General features: G+C 53.6%; 7 protein-coding genes across 7 annotated transcripts; 1 reads left to right on the top strand and 6 right to left on the bottom strand.

The window, feature by feature from the left end:
• Positions 1–648: 648 nt before the first annotated feature.
• KRP23_1944 (uncharacterized protein) lies at positions 649–1,682 on the bottom strand (the record flags this gene model as incomplete). Its single annotated transcript, XM_067886614.1, has 2 exons — positions 649–929; positions 992–1,682. The coding sequence occupies 2 exons, from the start codon at positions 1,680–1,682 to the stop codon at positions 649–651; spliced, it is 972 nt and encodes a 323-aa protein (XP_067749280.1).
• A 1,509-nt stretch (positions 1,683–3,191) lies between these two features.
• On the bottom strand, positions 3,192–4,225 carry KRP23_1945 (uncharacterized protein; the record flags this gene model as incomplete). The annotated part of the gene is made up of 2 exons (XM_067886615.1): positions 3,192–3,472; positions 3,535–4,225. 2 exons carry the CDS (start codon positions 4,223–4,225, stop codon positions 3,192–3,194), a joined length of 972 nt encoding a protein of 323 aa, XP_067749281.1.
• A 1,509-nt stretch (positions 4,226–5,734) lies between these two features.
• On the bottom strand, positions 5,735–6,768 carry KRP23_1946 (uncharacterized protein; the record flags this gene model as incomplete). The annotated part of the gene is made up of 2 exons (XM_067886616.1): positions 5,735–6,015; positions 6,078–6,768. The coding sequence occupies 2 exons, from the start codon at positions 6,766–6,768 to the stop codon at positions 5,735–5,737; spliced, it is 972 nt and encodes a 323-aa protein (XP_067749282.1).
• Positions 6,769–8,277: 1,509 nt separating this feature from the next.
• Positions 8,278–9,311, bottom strand: KRP23_1947 (uncharacterized protein; the record flags this gene model as incomplete). Its single annotated transcript, XM_067886617.1, has 2 exons — positions 8,278–8,558; positions 8,621–9,311. The coding sequence occupies 2 exons, from the start codon at positions 9,309–9,311 to the stop codon at positions 8,278–8,280; spliced, it is 972 nt and encodes a 323-aa protein (XP_067749283.1).
• Positions 9,312–10,820: 1,509 nt separating this feature from the next.
• On the bottom strand, positions 10,821–11,854 carry KRP23_1948 (uncharacterized protein; the record flags this gene model as incomplete). The annotated part of the gene is made up of 2 exons (XM_067886619.1): positions 10,821–11,101; positions 11,164–11,854. 2 exons carry the CDS (start codon positions 11,852–11,854, stop codon positions 10,821–10,823), a joined length of 972 nt encoding a protein of 323 aa, XP_067749284.1.
• Positions 11,855–12,870: 1,016 nt separating this feature from the next.
• KRP23_1949 (uncharacterized protein) lies at positions 12,871–13,467 on the bottom strand (the record flags this gene model as incomplete). The annotated part of the gene is made up of 2 exons (XM_067886620.1): positions 12,871–12,986; positions 13,059–13,467. 2 exons carry the CDS (start codon positions 13,465–13,467, stop codon positions 12,871–12,873), a joined length of 525 nt encoding a protein of 174 aa, XP_067749285.1.
• Positions 13,468–14,678: 1,211 nt separating this feature from the next.
• KRP23_1950 (Neprilysin-11) lies at positions 14,679–16,712 on the top strand (the record flags this gene model as incomplete). Its single annotated transcript, XM_067886621.1, has 1 exon — positions 14,679–16,712. The coding sequence occupies one exon, from the start codon at positions 14,679–14,681 to the stop codon at positions 16,710–16,712; it is 2,034 nt and encodes a 677-aa protein (XP_067749286.1).
• Positions 16,713–16,724: the final 12 nt, after the last annotated feature.

The following is a 16,724-nucleotide window of genomic DNA, read 5'->3' on the forward strand; positions in this document are numbered from 1 at the left end:
AGCTGTGGCGAGCTACACTTGCCGACGACAACAGGAACGTTCCCCCAATCTGACACTTTTCAATCAATGAACTGTTACACTCCAACCCTAGCACGCTGACTCGCGTTGCATGAGAGGCATGCCAGCGCGTTCCTTTCACAGCAACCTACAACTCTTCAGAGCCACGGAGCCTTCTTCGGACGGCGAGAAACCTTTTTGGTCGAGAAGACCGACCCGAACCACTTCCGAAGCGGCTGAAACGACAATCGCCGTCGGGATTGTGGCTGCTTGGCTGTGTAAGGGTAGCAACATTGATCGTCAGAGCACCTCTCAGACCGTCTCGTCCTCTTCGATATCGATGCGGAGATTTATTGTTTCGTGGACTACCACGCCGAACACGTCTTCATGTTAGTGTATATCGTCCAATGAGGGCGGCGCTTACGAACTTATCCCTCATCGGCAGTCTCTCGCCCTGTAGCTTTTCACAAAGGTCTCACGCTCGTTCTGGATTACTACCGATCCAACAACACTTTGTTATAAAACTTAATGGAAAGAAGACGTTGGATTAAGTTGTCCTTATCGTATAACGCACACGTTGCTGTCTAGTACTGAAGAAGTCCGTCGTTGTTGGGAGGATGATATGATGTTTGCTGCATACGACCGCGCGTATCAGTAGATGTCAGCCACCTTTGCGTAGTCAATGCGCTCCTCCAGATTCGAGCTCATCAAGACGTAACGGCCCTTCATCTTGAGCATCGCAGCACCAAGCAGCGGAAAGAACCAGAATGCAGCACGCTCGATGGCCACAGTCCACAGCCTGCCGTTGTCCGACGTGAAGTCCACGAACAGCCCACGAACAACATTCTCATCGATGGCGTAGAGGTAGACTCCAAACGCCAGGGAGAGAACCGCGCAGATCCAGGCGCACAGGTCAAACAATTCAGCTCGTCCTACACAAGACAGTATTTTGTTAGAACCGGTGATGGGGGAGACTCCTGTTTGTTGTACGAACCTTGGGCATACTCCATTTCGTAGTAGTAGATGCTGTTCGCTGTCGCCAAGCGCAGATTTTCCTTGACATGTTCTGGTACGTTGTGGATGAGGACGCACATTGTACCAGGAACGATGTGTTCGGGGAAGCCGAAGTTGTCACTGGAGAGTATGCTTGGTCCCATCACGTTCTGCGCCGTCAAAGAGAACCACGTGAGCAGAAACGGCACCTTGCCTCGCTTGAGCGTCCTGCCAACGCCCCGATTCATGGTAAACCACTTGTCCATCAGCAGCCACTTGGGGCCTTTCGCCAGGTGAAGCGAGCACTCAGGAAGACGCTTTCCGCAGCACCACGTTCGCCCAGCCTCGAGCGATGGCGTAAGCGTCGTCAGGATCAGCGAGACAGCCCGTCGAATTGGCGTCAAGAAGGTGTCCGTGCCATCAGCCGCTGCTGGGCGTGGTGCTGTCGGGGAAGGCGGCGTGTCAACATCATACGCGTCCAAACCATCAACCGCTACGATGCCTGGTCCTTCTTTGACAAGAGGCTGCTTGACCTCAGCCTTGATCTTCCTGTGCATCTCCGACCACGCCACTTCTCGGAGACGCTCAGCAGTCTTGTTGCCGCCGATTTTCACCGTGAACGAGTATCCGACGCCTGCCACGAGACACGGAATCTCCAGCATTCGAACCGCTTCAGCGGGTGCATCCGTCATCGTTGTTGGTAGTTGGCTTGAGCTCTTCGTCAGGAGAGATCAGGCACGTGACGTTGACAACAGCGACCGAGGGCCACGTTCTTGTCGCTCTTCTGCTTTTTGAGGAGTGACCGTGGGCTGGCGAGAACAAAAGGTTGCAGCCTGTCTCGCAAGTGCAAGTCTACTTAAGAGTCTCGAACTCCCTGGAGAAAACCGAGTCGATCTCTCTGTGGCCCAGCCTTTCTTGTGCCACTGCTTGGTCTCCTCCGCCAACATGGCAACGGTGAAGTCTCCAATCCAAAGTGTAGCCATTTACTTGAGATGGCTACACTCTTTTCGATATAAAAGTCAGAAGTAATAGGATATCAACCTGTCGGAGCTGCTCACTTGTACGCGACGTCCTGCGCCCCCACGACATTCCATCACCTTCCGCCTTGCACCCGTCTTCACGTAGTGCTTTACCATCATCGGGGCGAGTTGCTCCTCTCACCGACGCTCGGCCACTCCGCGACACAGTGTCGACCCTTGCGACAGATCTCGAGGTGCTTGGTCCTGAGGACCTGCTCCTGCTGGAGAGGATTTGTCTGGCAGTGTCTTGACCCCAGATGCCACACCGCGTACGCAGCAGTGGCCGAGGACCTATCGGGCTTCATTCATTCGAAGCTACCTACCGTTCAATAGCGCTTTACCACTGCTTACTTCGGGCTCTGCTATCAAGCGAGTTACTCTATGGCTCGGCGATTGAAAAATGTTACAGACTACTGGGAGGTTCACCCTGCTGACACGAATGATACCAAGATGTGCGCACGCTTTATTTAGTGCTTACGTTTGTCATAGCTCGAATGTCTCAACATCGGGGGCCAGAGTTTGTCATTATACGGGAGCTGTGGCGAGCTACACTTGCCGACGACAACAGGAACGTTCCCCCAATCTGACACTTTTCAATCAATGAACTGTTACACTCCAACCCTAGCACGCTGACTCGCGTTGCATGAGAGGCATGCCAGCGCGTTCCTTTCACAGCAACCTACAACTCTTCAGAGCCACGGAGCCTTCTTCGGACGGCGAGAAACCTTTTTGGTCGAGAAGACCGACCCGAACCACTTCCGAAGCGGCTGAAACGACAATCGCCGTCGGGATTGTGGCTGCTTGGCTGTGTAAGGGTAGCAACATTGATCGTCAGAGCACCTCTCAGACCGTCTCGTCCTCTTCGATATCGATGCGGAGATTTATTGTTTCGTGGACTACCACGCCGAACACGTCTTCATGTTAGTGTATATCGTCCAATGAGGGCGGCGCTTACGAACTTATCCCTCATCGGCAGTCTCTCGCCCTGTAGCTTTTCACAAAGGTCTCACGCTCGTTCTGGATTACTACCGATCCAACAACACTTTGTTATAAAACTTAATGGAAAGAAGACGTTGGATTAAGTTGTCCTTATCGTATAACGCACACGTTGCTGTCTAGTACTGAAGAAGTCCGTCGTTGTTGGGAGGATGATATGATGTTTGCTGCATACGACCGCGCGTATCAGTAGATGTCAGCCACCTTTGCGTAGTCAATGCGCTCCTCCAGATTCGAGCTCATCAAGACGTAACGGCCCTTCATCTTGAGCATCGCAGCACCAAGCAGCGGAAAGAACCAGAATGCAGCACGCTCGATGGCCACAGTCCACAGCCTGCCGTTGTCCGACGTGAAGTCCACGAACAGCCCACGAACAACATTCTCATCGATGGCGTAGAGGTAGACTCCAAACGCCAGGGAGAGAACCGCGCAGATCCAGGCGCACAGGTCAAACAATTCAGCTCGTCCTACACAAGACAGTATTTTGTTAGAACCGGTGATGGGGGAGACTCCTGTTTGTTGTACGAACCTTGGGCATACTCCATTTCGTAGTAGTAGATGCTGTTCGCTGTCGCCAAGCGCAGATTTTCCTTGACATGTTCTGGTACGTTGTGGATGAGGACGCACATTGTACCAGGAACGATGTGTTCGGGGAAGCCGAAGTTGTCACTGGAGAGTATGCTTGGTCCCATCACGTTCTGCGCCGTCAAAGAGAACCACGTGAGCAGAAACGGCACCTTGCCTCGCTTGAGCGTCCTGCCAACGCCCCGATTCATGGTAAACCACTTGTCCATCAGCAGCCACTTGGGGCCTTTCGCCAGGTGAAGCGAGCACTCAGGAAGACGCTTTCCGCAGCACCACGTTCGCCCAGCCTCGAGCGATGGCGTAAGCGTCGTCAGGATCAGCGAGACAGCCCGTCGAATTGGCGTCAAGAAGGTGTCCGTGCCATCAGCCGCTGCTGGGCGTGGTGCTGTCGGGGAAGGCGGCGTGTCAACATCATACGCGTCCAAACCATCAACCGCTACGATGCCTGGTCCTTCTTTGACAAGAGGCTGCTTGACCTCAGCCTTGATCTTCCTGTGCATCTCCGACCACGCCACTTCTCGGAGACGCTCAGCAGTCTTGTTGCCGCCGATTTTCACCGTGAACGAGTATCCGACGCCTGCCACGAGACACGGAATCTCCAGCATTCGAACCGCTTCAGCGGGTGCATCCGTCATCGTTGTTGGTAGTTGGCTTGAGCTCTTCGTCAGGAGAGATCAGGCACGTGACGTTGACAACAGCGACCGAGGGCCACGTTCTTGTCGCTCTTCTGCTTTTTGAGGAATGACCGTGGGCTGGCGAGAACAAAAGGTTGCAGCCTGTCTCGCAAGTGCAAGTCTACTTAAGAGTCTCGAACTCCCTGGAGAAAACCGAGTCGATCTCTCTGTGGCCCAGCCTTTCTTGTGCCACTGCTTGGTCTCCTCCGCCAACATGGCAACGGTGAAGTCTCCAATCCAAAGTGTAGCCATTTACTTGAGATGGCTACACTCTTTTCGATATAAAAGTCAGAAGTAATAGGATATCAACCTGTCGGAGCTGCTCACTTGTACGCGACGTCCTGCGCCCCCACGACATTCCATCACCTTCCGCCTTGCACCCGTCTTCACGTAGTGCTTTACCATCATCGGGGCGAGTTGCTCCTCTCACCGACGCTCGGCCACTCCGCGACACAGTGTCGACCCTTGCGACAGATCTCGAGGTGCTTGGTCCTGAGGACCTGCTCCTGCTGGAGAGGATTTGTCTGGCAGTGTCTTGACCCCAGATGCCACACCGCGTACGCAGCAGTGGCCGAGGACCTATCGGGCTTCATTCATTCGAAGCTACCTACCGTTCAATAGCGCTTTACCACTGCTTACTTCGGGCTCTGCTATCAAGCGAGTTACTCTATGGCTCGGCGATTGAAAAATGTTACAGACTACTGGGAGGTTCACCCTGCTGACACGAATGATACCAAGATGTGCGCACGCTTTATTTAGTGCTTACGTTTGTCATAGCTCGAATGTCTCAACATCGGGGGCCAGAGTTTGTCATTATACGGGAGCTGTGGCGAGCTACACTTGCCGACGACAACAGGAACGTTCCCCCAATCTGACACTTTTCAATCAATGAACTGTTACACTCCAACCCTAGCACGCTGACTCGCGTTGCATGAGAGGCATGCCAGCGCGTTCCTTTCACAGCAACCTACAACTCTTCAGAGCCACGGAGCCTTCTTCGGACGGCGAGAAACCTTTTTGGTCGAGAAGACCGACCCGAACCACTTCCGAAGCGGCTGAAACGACAATCGCCGTCGGGATTGTGGCTGCTTGGCTGTGTAAGGGTAGCAACATTGATCGTCAGAGCACCTCTCAGACCGTCTCGTCCTCTTCGATATCGATGCGGAGATTTATTGTTTCGTGGACTACCACGCCGAACACGTCTTCATGTTAGTGTATATCGTCCAATGAGGGCGGCGCTTACGAACTTATCCCTCATCGGCAGTCTCTCGCCCTGTAGCTTTTCACAAAGGTCTCACGCTCGTTCTGGATTACTACCGATCCAACAACACTTTGTTATAAAACTTAATGGAAAGAAGACGTTGGATTAAGTTGTCCTTATCGTATAACGCACACGTTGCTGTCTAGTACTGAAGAAGTCCGTCGTTGTTGGGAGGATGATATGATGTTTGCTGCATACGACCGCGCGTATCAGTAGATGTCAGCCACCTTTGCGTAGTCAATGCGCTCCTCCAGATTCGAGCTCATCAAGACGTAACGGCCCTTCATCTTGAGCATCGCAGCACCAAGCAGCGGAAAGAACCAGAATGCAGCACGCTCGATGGCCACAGTCCACAGCCTGCCGTTGTCCGACGTGAAGTCCACGAACAGCCCACGAACAACATTCTCATCGATGGCGTAGAGGTAGACTCCAAACGCCAGGGAGAGAACCGCGCAGATCCAGGCGCACAGGTCAAACAATTCAGCTCGTCCTACACAAGACAGTATTTTGTTAGAACCGGTGATGGGGGAGACTCCTGTTTGTTGTACGAACCTTGGGCATACTCCATTTCGTAGTAGTAGATGCTGTTCGCTGTCGCCAAGCGCAGATTTTCCTTGACATGTTCTGGTACGTTGTGGATGAGGACGCACATTGTACCAGGAACGATGTGTTCGGGGAAGCCGAAGTTGTCACTGGAGAGTATGCTTGGTCCCATCACGTTCTGCGCCGTCAAAGAGAACCACGTGAGCAGAAACGGCACCTTGCCTCGCTTGAGCGTCCTGCCAACGCCCCGATTCATGGTAAACCACTTGTCCATCAGCAGCCACTTGGGGCCTTTCGCCAGGTGAAGCGAGCACTCAGGAAGACGCTTTCCGCAGCACCACGTTCGCCCAGCCTCGAGCGATGGCGTAAGCGTCGTCAGGATCAGCGAGACAGCCCGTCGAATTGGCGTCAAGAAGGTGTCCGTGCCATCAGCCGCTGCTGGGCGTGGTGCTGTCGGGGAAGGCGGCGTGTCAACATCATACGCGTCCAAACCATCAACCGCTACGATGCCTGGTCCTTCTTTGACAAGAGGCTGCTTGACCTCAGCCTTGATCTTCCTGTGCATCTCCGACCACGCCACTTCTCGGAGACGCTCAGCAGTCTTGTTGCCGCCGATTTTCACCGTGAACGAGTATCCGACGCCTGCCACGAGACACGGAATCTCCAGCATTCGAACCGCTTCAGCGGGTGCATCCGTCATCGTTGTTGGTAGTTGGCTTGAGCTCTTCGTCAGGAGAGATCAGGCACGTGACGTTGACAACAGCGACCGAGGGCCACGTTCTTGTCGCTCTTCTGCTTTTTGAGGAATGACCGTGGGCTGGCGAGAACAAAAGGTTGCAGCCTGTCTCGCAAGTGCAAGTCTACTTAAGAGTCTCGAACTCCCTGGAGAAAACCGAGTCGATCTCTCTGTGGCCCAGCCTTTCTTGTGCCACTGCTTGGTCTCCTCCGCCAACATGGCAACGGTGAAGTCTCCAATCCAAAGTGTAGCCATTTACTTGAGATGGCTACACTCTTTTCGATATAAAAGTCAGAAGTAATAGGATATCAACCTGTCGGAGCTGCTCACTTGTACGCGACGTCCTGCGCCCCCACGACATTCCATCACCTTCCGCCTTGCACCCGTCTTCACGTAGTGCTTTACCATCATCGGGGCGAGTTGCTCCTCTCACCGACGCTCGGCCACTCCGCGACACAGTGTCGACCCTTGCGACAGATCTCGAGGTGCTTGGTCCTGAGGACCTGCTCCTGCTGGAGAGGATTTGTCTGGCAGTGTCTTGACCCCAGATGCCACACCACGTACGCAGCAGTGGCCGAGGACCTATCGGGCTTCATTCATTCGAAGCTACCTACCGTTCAATAGCGCTTTACCACTGCTTACTTCGGGCTCTGCTATCAAGCGAGTTACTCTATGGCTCGGCGATTGAAAAATGTTACAGACTACTGGGAGGTTCACCCTGCTGACACGAATGATACCAAGATGTGCGCACGCTTTATTTAGTGCTTACGTTTGTCATAGCTCGAATGTCTCAACATCGGGGGCCAGAGTTTGTCATTATACGGGAGCTGTGGCGAGCTACACTTGCCGACGACAACAGGAACGTTCCCCCAATCTGACACTTTTCAATCAATGAACTGTTACACTCCAACCCTAGCACGCTGACTCGCGTTGCATGAGAGGCATGCCAGCGCGTTCCTTTCACAGCAACCTACAACTCTTCAGAGCCACGGAGCCTTCTTCGGACGGCGAGAAACCTTTTTGGTCGAGAAGACCGACCCGAACCACTTCCGAAGCGGCTGAAACGACAATCGCCGTCGGGATTGTGGCTGCTTGGCTGTGTAAGGGTAGCAACATTGATCGTCAGAGCACCTCTCAGACCGTCTCGTCCTCTTCGATATCGATGCGGAGATTTATTGTTTCGTGGACTACCACGCCGAACACGTCTTCATGTTAGTGTATATCGTCCAATGAGGGCGGCGCTTACGAACTTATCCCTCATCGGCAGTCTCTCGCCCTGTAGCTTTTCACAAAGGTCTCACGCTCGTTCTGGATTACTACCGATCCAACAACACTTTGTTATAAAACTTAATGGAAAGAAGACGTTGGATTAAGTTGTCCTTATCGTATAACGCACACGTTGCTGTCTAGTACTGAAGAAGTCCGTCGTTGTTGGGAGGATGATATGATGTTTGCTGCATACGACCGCGCGTATCAGTAGATGTCAGCCACCTTTGCGTAGTCAATGCGCTCCTCCAGATTCGAGCTCATCAAGACGTAACGGCCCTTCATCTTGAGCATCGCAGCACCAAGCAGCGGAAAGAACCAGAATGCAGCACGCTCGATGGCCACAGTCCACAGCCTGCCGTTGTCCGACGTGAAGTCCACGAACAGCCCACGAACAACATTCTCATCGATGGCGTAGAGGTAGACTCCAAACGCCAGGGAGAGAACCGCGCAGATCCAGGCGCACAGGTCAAACAATTCAGCTCGTCCTACACAAGACAGTATTTTGTTAGAACCGGTGATGGGGGAGACTCCTGTTTGTTGTACGAACCTTGGGCATACTCCATTTCGTAGTAGTAGATGCTGTTCGCTGTCGCCAAGCGCAGATTTTCCTTGACATGTTCTGGTACGTTGTGGATGAGGACGCACATTGTACCAGGAACGATGTGTTCGGGGAAGCCGAAGTTGTCACTGGAGAGTATGCTTGGTCCCATCACGTTCTGCGCCGTCAAAGAGAACCACGTGAGCAGAAACGGCACCTTGCCTCGCTTGAGCGTCCTGCCAACGCCCCGATTCATGGTAAACCACTTGTCCATCAGCAGCCACTTGGGGCCTTTCGCCAGGTGAAGCGAGCACTCAGGAAGACGCTTTCCGCAGCACCACGTTCGCCCAGCCTCGAGCGATGGCGTAAGCGTCGTCAGGATCAGCGAGACAGCCCGTCGAATTGGCGTCAAGAAGGTGTCCGTGCCATCAGCCGCTGCTGGGCGTGGTGCTGTCGGGGAAGGCGGCGTGTCAACATCATACGCGTCCAAACCATCAACCGCTACGATGCCTGGTCCTTCTTTGACAAGAGGCTGCTTGACCTCAGCCTTGATCTTCCTGTGCATCTCCGACCACGCCACTTCTCGGAGACGCTCAGCAGTCTTGTTGCCGCCGATTTTCACCGTGAACGAGTATCCGACGCCTGCCACGAGACACGGAATCTCCAGCATTCGAACCGCTTCAGCGGGTGCATCCGTCATCGTTGTTGGTAGTTGGCTTGAGCTCTTCGTCAGGAGAGATCAGGCACGTGACGTTGACAACAGCGACCGAGGGCCACGTTCTTGTCGCTCTTCTGCTTTTTGAGGAATGACCGTGGGCTGGCGAGAACAAAAGGTTGCAGCCTGTCTCGCAAGTGCAAGTCTACTTAAGAGTCTCGAACTCCCTGGAGAAAACCGAGTCGATCTCTCTGTGGCCCAGCCTTTCTTGTGCCACTGCTTGGTCTCCTCCGCCAACATGGCAACGGTGAAGTCTCCAATCCAAAGTGTAGCCATTTACTTGAGATGGCTACACTCTTTTCGATATAAAAGTCAGAAGTAATAGGATATCAACCTGTCGGAGCTGCTCACTTGTACGCGACGTCCTGCGCCCCCACGACATTCCATCACCTTCCGCCTTGCACCCGTCTTCACGTAGTGCTTTACCATCATCGGGGCGAGTTGCTCCTCTCACCGACGCTCGGCCACTCCGCGACACAGTGTCGACCCTTGCGACAGATCTCGAGGTGCTTGGTCCTGAGGACCTGCTCCTGCTGGAGAGGATTTGTCTGGCAGTGTCTTGACCCCAGATGCCACACCACGTACGCAGCAGTGGCCGAGGACCTATCGGGCTTCATTCATTCGAAGCTACCTACCGTTCAATAGCGCTTTACCACTGCTTACTTCGGGCTCTGCTATCAAGCGAGTTACTCTATGGCTCGGCGATTGAAAAATGTTACAGACTACTGGGAGGTTCACCCTGCTGACACGAATGATACCAAGATGTGCGCACGCTTTATTTAGTGCTTACGTTTGTCATAGCTCGAATGTCTCAACATCGGGGGCCAGAGTTTGTCATTATACGGGAGCTGTGGCGAGCTACACTTGCCGACGACAACAGGAACGTTCCCCCAATCTGACACTTTTCAATCAATGAACTGTTACACTCCAACCCTAGCACGCTGACTCGCGTTGCATGAGAGGCATGCCAGCGCGTTCCTTTCACAGCAACCTACAACTCTTCAGAGCCACGGAGCCTTCTTCGGACGGCGAGAAACCTTTTTGGTCGAGAAGACCGACCCGAACCACTTCCGAAGCGGCTGAAACGACAATCGCCGTCGGGATTGTGGCTGCTTGGCTGTGTAAGGGTAGCAACATTGATCGTCAGAGCACCTCTCAGACCGTCTCGTCCTCTTCGATATCGATGCGGAGATTTATTGTTTCGTGGACTACCACGCCGAACACGTCTTCATGTTAGTGTATATCGTCCAATGAGGGCGGCGCTTACGAACTTATCCCTCATCGGCAGTCTCTCGCCCTGTAGCTTTTCACAAAGGTCTCACGCTCGTTCTGGATTACTACCGATCCAACAACACTTTGTTATAAAACTTAATGGAAAGAAGACGTTGGATTAAGTTGTCCTTATCGTATAACGCACACGTTGCTGTCTAGTACTGAAGAAGTCCGTCGTTGTTGGGAGGATGATATGATGTTTGCTGCATACGACCGCGCGTATCAGTAGATGTCAGCCACCTTTGCGTAGTCAATGCGCTCCTCCAGATTCGAGCTCATCAAGACGTAACGGCCCTTCATCTTGAGCATCGCAGCACCAAGCAGCGGAAAGAACCAGAATGCAGCACGCTCGATGGCCACAGTCCACAGCCTGCCGTTGTCCGACGTGAAGTCCACGAACAGCCCACGAACAACATTCTCATCGATGGCGTAGAGGTAGACTCCAAACGCCAGGGAGAGAACCGCGCAGATCCAGGCGCACAGGTCAAACAATTCAGCTCGTCCTACACAAGACAGTATTTTGTTAGAACCGGTGATGGGGGAGACTCCTGTTTGTTGTACGAACCTTGGGCATACTCCATTTCGTAGTAGTAGATGCTGTTCGCTGTCGCCAAGCGCAGATTTTCCTTGACATGTTCTGGTACGTTGTGGATGAGGACGCACATTGTACCAGGAACGATGTGTTCGGGGAAGCCGAAGTTGTCACTGGAGAGTATGCTTGGTCCCATCACGTTCTGCGCCGTCAAAGAGAACCACGTGAGCAGAAACGGCACCTTGCCTCGCTTGAGCGTCCTGCCAACGCCCCGATTCATGGTAAACCACTTGTCCATCAGCAACCACTTGGGGCCTTTCGCCAGGTGAAGCGAGCACTCAGGAAGACGCTTTCCGCAGCACCACGTTCGCCCAGCCTCGAGCGATGGCGTAAGCGTCGTCAGGATCAGCGAGACAGCCCGTCGAATTGGCGTCAAGAAGGTGTCCGTGCCATCAGCCGCTGCTGGGCGTGGTGCTGTCGGGGAAGGCGGCGTGTCAACATCATACGCGTCCAAACCATCAACCGCTACGATGCCTGGTCCTTCTTTGACAAGAGGCTGCTTGACCTCAGCCTTGATCTTCCTGTGCATCTCCGACCACGCCACTTCTCGGAGACGCTCAGCAGTCTTGTTGCCGCCGATTTTCACCGTGAACGAGTATCCGACGCCTGCCACGAGACACGGAATCTCCAGCATTCGAACCGCTTCAGCGGGTGCATCCGTCATCGTTGTTGGTAGTTGGCTTGAGCTCTTCGTCAGGAGAGATCAGGCACGTGACGTTGACAACAGCGACCGAGGGCCACGTTCTTGTCGCTCTTCTGCTTTTTGAGGAATGACCGTGGGCTGGCGAGAACAAAAGGTTGCAGCCTGTCTCGCAAGTGCAAGTCTACTTAAGAGTCTCGAACTCCCTGGAGAAAACCGAGTCGATCTCTCTGTGGCCCAGCCTTTCTTGTGCCACTGCTTGGTCTCCTCCGCCAACATGGCAACGGTGAAGTCTCCAATCCAAAGTGTAGCCATTTACTTGAGATGGCTACACTCTTTTCGATATAAAAGTCAGAAGTAATAGGATATCAACCTGTCGGAGCTGCTCACTTGTACGCGACGTCCTGCGCCCCCACGACATTCCATCACCTTCCGCCTTGCACCCGTCTTCACGTAGTGCTTTACCATCATCGGGGCGAGTTGCTCCTCTCACCGACGCTCGGCCACTCCGCGACACAGTGTCGACCCTTGCGACAGATCTCGAGGTGCTTGGTCCTGAGGACCTGCTCCTGCTGGAGAGGATTTGTCTGGCAGTGTCTTGACCCCAGATGCCACACCGCGTACGCAGCAGTGGCCGAGGACCTATCGGGCTTCATTCATTCGAAGCTACCTACCGTTCAATAGCGCTTTACCACTGCTTACTTCGGGCTCTGCTATCAAGCGAGTTACTCTATGGCTCGGCGATTGAAAAATGTTACAGACTACTGGGAGGTTCACCCTGCTGACACGAATGATACCAAGATGTGCGCACGCTTTATTTAGTGCTTACGTTTGTCATAGCTCGAATGTCTCAACATCGGGGGCCAGAGTTTGTCATTATACGGGAGCTGTGGCGAGCTACACTTGCCGACGACAACAGGAACGTTCCCCCAATCTGACACTTTTCAATCAATGAACTGTTACACTCCAACCCTAGCACGCTGACTCGCGTTGCATGAGAGGCATGCCAGCGCGTTACTTTCACAGCAACCTACAACCCCTCAGAGCCACGGAGTCTTCTTCGGACGGCGAGAAACCTTTTTGGTCGAGAAGACCGACCCGAACCACTTCCGAAGCGGCTGAAACGACAATCGCCGTCCGGATTGTGGCTGCTTGGCTGTGCAAGGGTAGCAACATTGATCCTCAGAGCATTACTCCAAACTACCAATGCAAAATCGACACACCGTACCTTTGCGGCGCTGCTTAGCGATCCCCCGTCTTCTTGCACCGATGAGCTTCCAATGCTTGTATCCTTTTGGGAATTCCAAGAGAAAATGAAACTCGCCGGGTCGTTGGTCGTCCGTGTCACGAAAGTTGAACTCGCTCAGGAGCCGTTGGGGGTCCAGTATTTTGCTTGCGTCCACGAGCTCCATCATTGCGTCAGGAAGTTTGCCTTTCGTCAGCAGTTGAACGTCTGGGTCCCGATTCTGCAGCCACCGACCGTCCTTCTTTCCCAGGTACAGCTTTAAGTTTTCGGCCCGAAACTCCCAAAAACTTCGCTGGATCGCCCTTTGCAAGTCTCCAACCGTCTTGTCCTCTTCGATTTCAAAGCGTAGATTTAGTCTTTCTTCTAGGATCACGCCGAACAACGTCTTCATCTTGGGATGTATGTTCGCAACTGAGGATGCAGCATGAATGGTTCTGTGCCGACTGGTATCTGGTCTACGAGTCGAGTTTCAGGTTTGATCTCGATTGATGCCTCGATCATGACCAAAGCAACGATAATTGATAGGAAGGTAACTCTGGACTAGGTGGTCCTATACTTCTTGTCTTGCACTGACGAAGACTGTTCTTGTTGTAGCAATGATGTACGTGGGGAGACTCGTTGCGGAGGTTTGCGCTCGGCGACTCCCAACACTACAAGATGCTCCACGCACAATGTTCGTATTTCATTGAGACTTCATCATTAACAGTGACTGACGGCAACTGAACTGTACGCCTTTATCTTTGATCTGATCGATACGGTTTGCACCATTGCTGAAGTGTATCTTTACGCCATTGATGAAAACCTGACTCGCGGGTTCCTGGAGGATTTCAAGTCCTGCAATGACAAGTTGTGGGCGTGTGGCTTTCCGGTTCTTTTTAGCGCTATGCTTCTGATCAACAGATCGTATGACTCGATTGTCAAGCACCTGGAAAGGCGAAGAATCTGGATTGTGTCATGTGATACGTCTTTGGCGTGTTCCAGCACATGCTGGAAGACGTGGTTTGGGAAATTGAACTCGTCGCTGGAGAGCAGCGTTTTCGGACCGTCATGCTCTGCGCTGTCAAAAAGAGCCACTTGATCGGGAACGGAACGACGCCTCGCTTGAGCTTCTTAGTGATGTCCTGGCTCGCCATAAACCACGTGTCCATCAGCAGCCACTGCGGACCCTTGGGCAGGAAAAGCGAACACTGAGGAGGGCACTTTCCACAGCAGCACGTTTGACCAGCCTCCAGTCACGACGCGAGATACACGAACCACTGGTGGAACGCCGCCAGGAGCATCAAGAAACACAATACAATGCGCTCGTAGCATCGAGAAAGACATCCGCCCGTGTCAATGGGTTCAAAATCAAGGACTGAGAGACGTCTGAGTCGGAGCTTTCGAGGCTACCAGCAGTGTCTCTGTCGCTATCATCGATCTTGCTCAGCATCGCCGACCACACGACTTCTGCCCAAAGTGAAGCCATCTCAAGAAGATGGCTACACTTCCGTTTATATAAAAATCAGAGTTAGTAAAGTATCAACCTGCTGGAGTTGCTCGCTTGCACGCGACGTCCTGAGCTCCCTGCTTCATTCCATCACCTGCCGACTTGAATCCGTCTTCATGAAGCGCTTCTCCATCGTCGGGTGTGTATTGCTCCTATCACCGCCTCTCACTGCATCTCGGGCACTCCCCGACAGTGTGGCGTCCCTCATTGACACATCCGTCGACCCTTGCGACGATTTCTACCAGTTTTCATGCGGTGGGTGGCTCGCAACGCACGAAATCCCGTCGGACAAGGCCGCGGTGGAATACTCGTTCGATATGGCACAGGACGCAATGGACGCGATCGTTCTGCAGGCGGTTGCCAACGACTCCACGTCGTTGCTGGGGGCGCTCTACGCGTCCTGCATGGACATGGACGCACGCAATGCAATCGCAGCGGGGCCTTTGCAAGACGGAGTGAACAGTATCATTGGTGCTCAGACCAAGCAGGAGCTTTTCCAGGTGGCGGGGCGTCTCGCACGCACAGGAGCAGATTTCATCACGAATCTCGCACCGGACTCGAGTTTGCAGAACTCGAGTCAGAGCTTGTTGTGGGTGACCCACGCAGACCTGACGCTCGACGACGAGTACTACCAAAACCCGCAGGTGCTCGAGTTCTACGAGGACAAGCTGGTGTTGTATGCCTCTACCATTTTAAACCTGGCGGGCTTCGAGCTGGAAGACAGTGAGTACGACAACTACGGCGAGGTGGTGCTGGGTGTGGAGAAGCAGCTGATCGAGTTGCAGAACTACGCAGAGCTGGACCCCGCGAGTACAGACGTGTACTACCTGTTCAAGTACAAGGAAGCGGCCGCGAACTACCCACTTGTGTTCGGAGCGTACGCGGAGGGAATGCAGCTACTTGACGACGCTCCTGCACTGACGGAAGAGACGGAAATCGCGCTTTTGAGCATCGCGTACTTCGAGAAGGCCGAGGAGCTCGTATCGCTCGTCACCCTGGACGCGCTCAAGGCATACGTTGCATTCGCTTACATCAATGGCTTTGCCAAATACCTCAGCGAACCGTTTGTAGACGCGCGCTTCGAGTTCTTCCGTGCGGTGATACTTGGCGCTGATGAACCGCTGCCTCTGGAGAAGATTTGCTTGGCTCAACTGGCAGATCTGCTGCCAGTACACACCGGAGTTACGTATGTAGCGAACCGCGACGGCATGAAAGAGACGGGAGACGCTTTTATCGCTATGCTTGATGAGATCTTGGACGCGATGAGAACCAACATCGAGAATCTGGACTGGCTGGACAAGCAGACGCGAGCGAGTGCCATGGCGAAGCTGGAAACGCTTGAGGTTATGTATGTGGAACCTGGCACGGATCAACTGGAGAACGAAGCTCAAGGGCTGGCCAAGTTCGACCCCACTGCCCTTTTCGCTAACGTTGACCTTATCTACACTGCGCAGTTTGTGGCCCTGAGTTGGGCTATTGGGGCAGATACGGATCGCGGTAAATGGGGAATGAGTGCAGCCTCCGTCAACGCGTACTATACGCCCTACACGAATCAGATTGTGTTTCCTGCCGGCTTGATGCAGCCACCTTTCTTCGACGCTGCCAGCCCAGCAGCTCGGAGTTTCGGTGCGTTTGGAGTCGTCGCAGGTCATGAGATCACCCATGGGTTCGACAATTCGGGCTCCAACTTCGACGCGAAGGGCAACTGGAATTCGTGGTGGACCGACACTACGGAGGGTGAATTCGAAACACGGGCGCAGTGCCTCGTTGATCAGTACAGCTCGTTTTACATTGCAGCGGAGGACGGGGTGCAACTTGTGCCTGTGGACGGCAAGAAAACGCTGGGCGAAAACATCGCTGACAATGGTGGCCTGCATGTGGCCTTCAACGCCTATAGAGCTCACGTGTCGTCCCGCAGTGGGAGCGACAGCGCCAGTAACGATGACCAGCTCTTCTTCGTTTCCTACGCGCAGGCATGGTGCGGCAAAGAGCGCGACGACACAACTGTGAACGCCTTCCTCACGAACGTGCACGCTGAAGGCGAGGCTCGCGTGCATGGTGCCGTCATGAACAGCGCTGCGTTTGCCGCAGCCTTCAACTGTCCGGCGGGTGCCCCTATGAACCCAGTCGACAAGTGCGTTCTGTGGTAGGTTGTCAAGAAA

Source organism: Phytophthora ramorum (assembly GCF_020800215.1).
Source record: "Phytophthora ramorum isolate Pr-102 chromosome Unknown Phyram_PR-102_s0002, whole genome shotgun sequence".
Lineage (NCBI taxonomy): Eukaryota > Oomycota > Peronosporomycetes > Peronosporales > Peronosporaceae > Phytophthora > Phytophthora ramorum.